Source organism: Ichthyophthirius multifiliis (genome assembly GCF_000220395.1).
Source record: "Ichthyophthirius multifiliis unplaced genomic scaffold scaff_1120509249622, whole genome shotgun sequence".
In the NCBI taxonomy this organism is placed as follows: domain Eukaryota; phylum Ciliophora; class Oligohymenophorea; order Hymenostomatida; genus Ichthyophthirius; species Ichthyophthirius multifiliis.
Window position 1 is genome coordinate 40,105 of NW_004087533.1, and position 9,570 is coordinate 49,674.

Consider the following 9,570-nt stretch of genomic DNA (forward strand, 5'->3'; position numbering starts at 1 on the left):
AAAAGTTAAAAATAAAATATTTAAAAAAAAAATTATTTATAAATAAATATATAATTTAATAAATTAAAATTAAGTTAATATATATATTTATATATTTTTATTAAAATATATATATATATATATATATATATATAATATTTATAATTTAATAAAAATATTTATATATTAATTTATTTAATATTATAAATATATTTTTATTTAAATATGCATATCTTTTTTTAAATAATTTCTTATTTAATTAAAATTAATATCCCAACATATAAAAAAAAATATTAATAATTTCAATTAATATACTTTTTTATTTAAAATATAATTCAAATTAGAAACCTTTCATCAACCATAGTTTTTTCTGATATATTTCTTTTTCCAAAATAATCCCTTATAAAGCTAAAGAATTTACTAAATACATAAGTTATAAAAATAGCTTGTAGTGTACTTTTAGTTAGATAATCATAAAAAAGATAAGTAATCATTTCAAATAGTAATATATTCCATTCATTTCCACAATAAAAAATACTTTTATATTCCATATCTGGATCTTTATAAAAAAAAGGTAATCCTTATTAAATTCCATCTGTTGGAGGCATTTTCAGTAATCTTTAAGAAATTCCTTTAATTAAAACATGATTATTGTGATGAATTTCCATTTCTTTGATATATGTTTTCAATACATTAGTAATATGGTCTTTAAATTGATATTTTTCCATTTCTATTATCATTTCTCGGCTTACTGTTTTTCCTAATATCTTCTAATCTGTATTATATTTAGCCCTAACTAAATCGAATTAAACTTTATATTCTTAATTATATTCAAAACGCAAGTCTACAGGAAGAAAAGTCTCGAATGTCTATAGATTATCTCCCTTTATTAATCCTCTGGAATTAGAGCTTTTAGCTTCTCGGTCTAAAGATTATTTAAGCCAATTACTGTTTCCTTCCGAACAGCCTGAAGCTGATTTTCCGTGTAAATAATAGCCGTGGAGCTACTCGTCCATTATAAAAATAGATATATTAGCAACAGAACATAAATCTGTAAAATTCTAAATTTAAGTCGGGACCCATATAATTATCATTCTTCGGAAAATTATTTATATTATACCTGTTAATAAATATACTATACATGATATAAAATATCTCAATACAGGATTTTTCTCAGATACATCAACATCAACTATCTATAAATTAGGTTAAGAATGTTAAAGATTTATCCAGTCTAGGCCAGTGAGGAAAAAACCTACCCAAAATAAGCTCCATTCAAGTGAAACAGTTCTATAAATCTATATTTTTATATATATATATATATTACATGATTAAAAAATATTATAATATATATATATATATATATATTTATTTATATATTTATATATTTTTTAATATATTTATTTATATATACAGATAATTCATTAAATTCATTAGCTATAAATAATGTTCTCCAAACTGAAATTCCTCTTTTTGTTTCTTCATCTTTATTGTCTTCGTGAAATTATTTTTGATTTTCCCAATCTATAAAAAGAACATCTACTTATAATTATTTGTAAACAAAAGAAATAAAAGAAACTATTTTAAACGAATACATTATAATCAGAATAATTTCAAATGCTTGGTAATTATTGCTATATAATGAAGGTATCAATGTATATACTTATTATTACATTTTAAAAAATATAAACCAATATGCAGTCATAAATAGGAGGAAATAATAAGCTGAATCTGCCCATAAATCTACCAACAATATAATTCCGTTTATTAACCATTTAAAAAAATGCTACTCAGGGGAAACTAATCGAGATTAGGGATTATGTTTTCCCCATATATAAAACTTTGTTAACCATAATAAACCTACAAATACATTCAAAGTAATAAATATAGCCTTTGCAACAGGCCAGAAACCTTAAGAATCATGATTATAATAACTCTTTTTATATATTTTAAAAATGAATAAAAAATTAAAAAATAAAAAAGTTTATATTTATTTATTAAAATATATATTATAAATATTGAAACGTATATATATATATATAAATATATATATATATATAATATATATATATGTATATATATATATATATATATTTACATTAAATTCAGCATATGCTTATAAATTACTAATAATTCTTTCATTTTATAATATTTCTACATATTCATAAGATATTGTTATATAAGGAATATATATTTTTTAAACATTAGGCTACATCATTACATTAAAATTTATTTATTTTGCATATTTAAAATACTTAAAAAATAATATATACATATAAATTATTTATATATTTACTTTAGGCAAAGCAGCTTTTTATTAATATAATCTAGCTTTAACTTTATCTAATTCTGCATCTTTTAAATTTTCATCAATTACAAATCCTGATATATTATCAAAGACTGTAAATCTTGTTACATATTATTCAATATTATTATTTCTAGTCTACATTACTTTTACAGGTATTGGAATTAATTCTTTATTAGGCTATTCAATAAAAATTTAATAAAATTTAGTGTATTTAGGATTATACATAATTCCTGTAAAATCCACATAGCAACTAAGGGAAAAATCTTGTCCGAATTTTTTAAATTATGCCCCGTCACTTTCTGAACTTGGACAAATGAATAATTATTAAGTTAAATCTTGGAAACCTTTTGTTTATGGATCATAATTAAGTATATTTCCTTCAATATCATAAGTTAAAATTTTGTATTTTATTTAATTTACAGTTGTTTCATTTACATCAGATTCTCGGAAAGTTAAATTAGCTTCATATTAAACTCCTTGCCAAATATTCTCGATTGTAAGTTTATCTTAGAAAAGTAAATGAGGGTAATTAGTTTATCTATTCCAACCATTATTTGATCTTTTTATATATATATAATTATTTTTTTATATTTTATTATTAAATTTGATAATAATAATACGATGATGTAGGAGCTAATTATTTGAATTTTTAGCAAGGTTATTCATCAAAATTATACCAAGAAAGTACACATAAATTACCTAACACTTAACATCCCTTCATGTCTTTATTAGAACATTTATAGATGGCATCTAATAAATAATAGGCAAGTACTTAAGATTTTACATCAGTTATAGGTCCAAAGGGCATATCCATAAGATTTACTGTTTGTGGCTAATAAATGTTTGTTGATCCGTCACTACATCTCAAAGATTAAACATTATATTCATTGTCTCTTCCTTAATCGAAATTTTTACATACGCAAATATTAATGCCTAAATTGGCCTTAAATTCATATTAATTAATATTTTAATCTATAGGGTTACATCTATGACAATATTTAGTACCGTCAGGTAAGCTTTTAACTATGCTTTCATTATTGCAAATTACTATAGGGGGATCGGCTTATTAATTAAATGGTATAACATCACCGTTTTCTTATATTTGCTTATAAAATTAATTTGTAGAAGGTAAATTCTATATGTAAATGTATATATATATATATATATATATATATATATATATATATATATATATATATATATATATATATATATATATAAATATATATATATTATGTTTTTTCTTACAGTTTTGTCATACTTACAGCGATCACCACCTACTAAAGAATAATCGTTTATTCCAGGACACTTACAATCGAATGAGACTATCCCTTTTTAAGCTCTGCTTTAACCAGGGCAAGCCTAACATAAGGCATAGAATGGATTAAAGTATTATGTTTCCATTTTACACGAGAAGAAATCTTTAAATTTTTATTGGTTCGATAATATTAATAAAATAAAAATAAATAAAGTAGTCTTTATAATCATTTTATTTTTTTATTTATTTTATATATATAAATAAAATTAAAAGTTTTCCTTTTTTTATAAAAAAAATATATAAATATTTTAATAAATAAATGATTTTTAAATTTTTAAATTTTATATTTTAATATAAAAATTTATATATTATTAACATATATGATTGTTATTTGAAAATACAAAATATTATTAAATATATATTAAGTTTAAAAATATAGCAAAATATAAATATTATAAAAAGATATAAAAATATGATAAAATAATATATTATATATATATTTATATATTTATGTTATATATTATTATAAATATAACTTTTATTTATATTTTAAAATATATTTTTTTACATAATTTCTTTATAATTTTATTAAAAATTACAATATGATAAATTATTTAGTAATTAATATTTTAATTATATGTTTAAATTAAATTACAATATATATAATTTTACTAATAATTCCCATATTATTGTATATATATATATATTTAATATTTTTATTTATTAAAAAATATACGTTAAAAAAATAGAAATGTCAATCAAGAATAGTAATTAATATTAATTATATTTAAATTAAATATAAAATATAAGATTATTAAAATAATCCTATTTTTAGCATTATTATTAATATATCAGGATAAAAACATACATTGTTTGTATATAAATATGATACTCCTTTATAAATAGCATACCGTTTTTGTATATAAAATAAATGGGATATATGTTGTGTGTAAAATATATCTGATTAAATATAAATGGTATTTAATAATTACTTAAAAAATGATAAATTAGAATAAAATATAAAAAAAAAACTGTAACAAATTTTGCCATATTCAATTGATTAATTTTCTATATAATAAAAGTTAGAAAATTTATCTAAAAAAAACTTATCAGGAACCGAGAAAAAAACATTATAAATTATTAAAAATACTCTTATTTAAAAGGATTTATTAAAAGAATTAAATTAGAAATAAAATCTAGAATAAATATAATAATAAGATGAAAATGGAGGAAAAATATAAGAAATTTAAATAGAAAATTAATATTTTAATATTAATAATTCGACATCTAAATATTTTAAAAAAAGTATGTCTTTTACCGAAAATAAATAGAAAAAATAAAATTCGTCATTTTAATAATAATTTAACATAGAAAACTAAAATTTTAATAGTTTAAATAAAAATATGTCTTTTTAAGATAATAATCATATTTTTTATAATAAAAAATGTTCTTTTTCATGTGAATAAAAAAAATATACGACAAAAAATAGCCTTTTTTTGGAATAAATTTACACTTTTTTTCCTAAAAAAAACAAATCATCTTTCAGTTAAGACTCTCAAAAAAACACAAATTTATATCAAAGAGGCATGGATTATTTGAGCTTCAAATAAATCAAAATCGAAGAGTAAAAAAAGCAAAAAGACTAAAAAAGTTTAGATATTTGTACCTTTATACCATAGGTAAATTAAAAAATAAATAGACTATTGTTATAGAATAGGGACTAAAATATAAATAAGTTCGAGTAGTTATATTAGAATGGGAAAAATATGCAAATTAGGAAATAAATGTTATAAAATTAGGAATAAAATGATAAAAATAAAGATTTCTAGTATCAACCTTATATCAATTAGTAAAGTAAAATTCTAGTCGCGGAAAAAAATAGGCAAATAAATGAGAAAAACAATTATGAGAACATAAGTAATTATGATAATAAAATAAATAAAAATTTAGATTAAATTAAAGTAAAAAATATAAGTATATAGTCAATTGTTAGAAATAATAAAGATAAAAGGAGTTTTTAAAAAATAGAATAATAAAGATAATATTTATTAGAAAAAAAGAAAAGAAAAGTCTTTTAAGATATATTTTTAAAACTTGATTCGGATAAAGATGGAATAATAAGTGCTGAGAAAATACAAATAAATAATATAAAAAATTATATATTAAATATAATAGCCCCTATTTTATATAAATTATAATATTTAGATAAAAAATTTACTATGTAGCAATTTTTAAATGAATTATAAGAATTGTTTGAAAACTTAAATATATCCGAATAAAATAGTTTATTATAAAAAGCTTAAATAAATAATAAATATTTACAAATTAATAAAATATAAAATAGTATTAGTAAACATAAATTTAATTAGAAATAATAATGAATTATTTCTAATAATTTAAAATACTAAATATTATTAAGGTTTATATAAGAAAAAAAAAAATATATTAGATAATTAATTAATCAGATATAATAAATTACTTTATAAATAATATAAAAATATATTATATAATTTTTTAAAAAATAATTAATTCTTTTAAGATGATAATTAAAAAAATAGTAATTATTAAATATATTATATACAACAAATGCAGTTATATATATTTTAAAAATTAAAAGTATAAAAAATTTTTTTATAAAAAATTTATATAGATATTTTTAAAAATACAATTATATTTTTATATATATAAATTGTTTTATATTATTTTTATATTTAATTATAATAATATTATTATATATTTTTTATTTTATATTGAAAATAAATATATAAAATTAAAAATTTTATTAAAAAACATATAATTTTGTACTTAAAATTAAAATAAAAATGTATAAAAAGAAAATAAAACATATAATAAAATAATTTAAAAATAAATAAATATAAATTTAAATATATATAAATAAATTTAAATAAATATATATATTAAAATATTTATATATATATATATATAAATTTTATTATATTTATATATTATATATCTAAATAAATATATAGATTTATATTCAAATATATATATGTAATTTTTATATATAATTTTTAATTTTTAAATATTGAAAATTCATTAATTAATATATAATACATCTATAGAAACTCCATAATGATCAGATAATTATGTAAATGGTTATTCTTTTACAAAAAACTTTTCTATTTCAACTGATTAATAATCAACTTATAATATTTCTTCTTGTACTTATTTTTCTTAATCATCTGATTAATTATTTTCTTTAAAATGAATTATATAATCTAAACATTGTCCTGCAAAAAGATCACTTGATATAGTTAATACAGTCTCCATAGGTTATTTACTTCCATTTTCATCTACATAATAATCTCCGTATGTAATTGGTATTTCCTATCCATATTTTTTTTTCACACAATCGTATATAATATTTTTGTTGAAATTAGAAAGCAAAATCTTCAATATATCATATTCACTAAATGATTTTTCTTATTATAAAGATATAAAATGTCTCTTTTTTTGTTATTTTTGTTTATTTATATTAATTTTAAAAAATATACTTATAATTCTTTATTTTAATATAGATATTTTAAAGGGTGTTTATTATGATTTGCATCTATATTAAAATCACCTAATATTATTGTCAATTCATTTTAGTTTTTTTTGTGTTTTTTTAACATTTTTATAATAAACTTTTACATAACTTTTAATTAGTCTATTTTTGTTATAACTGTTGCTTCCTATATATTTATTTATTATTTTTAATATAAATTTTAATAACTATTTCTTTTTCAGGTCCATCTATATACGAAGCTTATAAATGTGTATTAAATAAATGCATATATGTATTTCCTATTTATATTTTGTTATAAAGTACCCCTTTTTATGATAAATTATCTGATAAAACTCCATATTTAAAAGGTTTATATTCGGTTTAAATAATAGGATACCTAGAAATAGTTAAAAGACCTCCTTCTACTAGATAAGAGCTGAAAAATGAAGGGGATTAAGAACAAGAATAGTAAAGAAAACCTTGTTACTTTGCACCTTAAATTATTTTATGTTTGCGTTAATTTAAAAAACCAAATACTTCTTAGAAACAGACAATATCGAAATTTTATAAAGAATTTATTATTTATTCAGTACGTTCGTTTTTGTAATCATCTAAATTGTTTTTTATTAAAGGAGGACGCAAAAATACATTATATGTTAATAATTTAATTTTTTTTGTTAATTTTCTATTTAAAGCTCTAGTTTATTTTAATTTTAAAGCATTTTTTTAATTTTGAGCTTTTTATAATAAAAATAAAATAAGTTAATTTATATTTTTTTTTTATTTAATTTTATATTGAAAACAAAATAAGTATTTAAATATAAAATATAAAAAATATAATTATATTATATATTATATATTAGTTTTAATATAAGAGTATGAATTTGTTTTAATTTGATTTAATTTAAAGAATAATGAAGAAGAATATTAATAATATAAATTATACATTTCTAAAATTTTAATATTAATTGTTATATATTAATATATTAAATAAAAAATCAATTTATCTTTAATATTTATTTAATATTAAAAACTTATTTTTTTTCATTATTTAATATTTAATCAATGTCTTTTTAATTACTTATAGTTTATCTTAGTAATTATTATTAATTAATTGATTAACAATTATTATTTTTTTTATTTTCATTTTTTAAATAAATATAATCACTCTTTCTCATTTATTTTTTCTATTCAAAAAAGTTAGTACTATAAAATTAATTAAAAGTAGTAAATCTCGTATTTCTTTTAAAATATAATTTTCAAAATTTTATATAATTTTTTTTTTAAAAAAAAATTATAATTATATAAATGAAAATTACTATATAAACATATATATATTTTTATTGATTTATACATATATATATATTTATATAATTATATATAATTATATATATTTATTTATATTATTATATTTATATATTATATCTTTTTTTTAATTTTTATTTTATTTTTTATTTTAATTTACCTTGTAAAAGAATTAAAATTATAAAAATTTAAAGATTATTTATGACTATCTGTTTCTGAAAAAATATATTACCTTTTAATATATATATTTGTAATAATATTTATTTTTTTAATATATTAATTTACCATTATTTTTATTATATGAATTATTAATATTTCTATTATATTTAATTATATGTATATTTTGGTATTTATTACTATATTGCCCATGCTTCTAAATTTATTAACTATTTTTTTATATATATTTATTTTTTTTGTTTAAAAAAAAAATGATACAATTAAATTTTATTTTTATTCTAGTTATTCTTCATAATAATCATCTTTTGTTTAAATATAAGATTTCTAATTCATTTTATAATCTATCCATATTCTAAATTTTTAGTTATTTTCTTGAAATCCAAATCCTAGTCCATTTTCATTTAAAAAAGCCCATTTTTTATCATTTTTATTATTTAAAGATTTCATTTATATAAAATTAGGATAAATTTGATATAATTAACATTAGTTCGAACCTTAAAATTATATTTCATCAGTCCATTTTTCATTATTATACGCTCCATATATATATTAAGTACTTTAGTTTTCCTCATTTGGATCTAGAAAATTAAATAATAATAATGAAGGCCCTTATAATTCTAATATTTTTAATTATAAATATATATTTAATTTAATATTTTATTGTACATAAAAGTTTCTCCTTTAAAATTTAAAAATTTAAGCCTAATTCTCCAGAAGTAAATATTTGATTAAAAAAAGTTGTTTTTTAAATTAAAATTTAATTTGATAAAGATAATGGTAATAAATAATTTATATTTAATAATAAGGATTTTTTTATAATAAAGGAAATTAATATATCATAGGCATACCTAGAAATTTATATTCATAATAATTTTTTAATATATCGTTTAAAATTTTATATTTTTCTTAAAAAAATGTAATAATATCTTCCCATGTGTTTATATTTAAATAATCTTTATTTTAAAAATTTAATTTATTTTAATAATAATAATATTATTATTATTATTATTATAATTATTATTATTATTATTATTT

General features: G+C 16.5%; 2 protein-coding genes across 2 annotated transcripts, besides 32 other annotated features; both read right to left on the bottom strand. All coding sequences in view use genetic code 6, as the record gives it.

Annotated features, from left to right (window-relative positions):
- Positions 1–20: part of a microsatellite that runs on past the window's edge.
- Positions 1–32: part of a microsatellite that runs on past the window's edge.
- Positions 1–35: part of a microsatellite that runs on past the window's edge.
- Positions 1–52: part of a microsatellite that runs on past the window's edge.
- A 25-nt stretch (positions 53–77) lies between these two features.
- Positions 78–143: a microsatellite.
- Positions 81–182: a microsatellite.
- Positions 179–238: a microsatellite.
- Positions 239–314: 76 nt separating this feature from the next.
- IMG5_017290 lies at positions 315–3,691 on the bottom strand (the record flags this gene model as incomplete). Its single annotated transcript, XM_004039557.1, has 7 exons — positions 315–1,277; positions 1,844–1,915; positions 2,078–2,188; positions 2,276–2,464; positions 2,708–2,846; positions 2,908–3,422; positions 3,536–3,691. 7 exons carry the CDS (start codon positions 3,689–3,691, stop codon positions 315–317), a joined length of 2,145 nt encoding a protein of 714 aa, XP_004039605.1.
- Positions 1,279–1,391: a microsatellite.
- Positions 1,287–1,367: a microsatellite.
- Positions 1,329–1,391: a microsatellite.
- Positions 1,333–1,383: a microsatellite.
- Positions 2,006–2,073: a microsatellite.
- Positions 3,436–3,520: a microsatellite.
- A 148-nt stretch (positions 3,692–3,839) lies between the features above and the next one.
- Positions 3,840–3,872: a microsatellite.
- Positions 3,873–4,935: 1,063 nt separating this feature from the next.
- Positions 4,936–5,000: a microsatellite.
- A 315-nt stretch (positions 5,001–5,315) lies between these two features.
- Positions 5,316–5,362: a microsatellite.
- A 997-nt stretch (positions 5,363–6,359) lies between these two features.
- Positions 6,360–6,457: a microsatellite.
- Positions 6,384–6,451: a microsatellite.
- Positions 6,390–6,459: a microsatellite.
- Positions 6,411–6,494: a microsatellite.
- Positions 6,419–6,556: a microsatellite.
- Positions 6,431–6,518: a microsatellite.
- Positions 6,431–6,557: a microsatellite.
- A 42-nt stretch (positions 6,558–6,599) lies between these two features.
- Positions 6,600–8,001, bottom strand: IMG5_017300 (hypothetical protein; the record flags this gene model as incomplete). Its single annotated transcript, XM_004039558.1, has 2 exons — positions 6,600–7,059; positions 7,205–8,001. The coding sequence occupies 2 exons, from the start codon at positions 7,999–8,001 to the stop codon at positions 6,600–6,602; spliced, it is 1,257 nt and encodes a 418-aa protein (XP_004039606.1).
- Positions 8,002–8,374: 373 nt separating this feature from the next.
- Positions 8,375–8,452: a microsatellite.
- Positions 8,380–8,478: a microsatellite.
- Positions 8,382–8,473: a microsatellite.
- Positions 8,385–8,478: a microsatellite.
- Positions 8,400–8,478: a microsatellite.
- Positions 8,409–8,473: a microsatellite.
- Positions 8,447–8,510: a microsatellite.
- Positions 8,447–8,512: a microsatellite.
- Positions 8,513–9,526: 1,014 nt separating this feature from the next.
- Positions 9,527–9,569: a microsatellite.
- The last annotated feature ends 1 nt before the right edge of the window (position 9,570 follows it).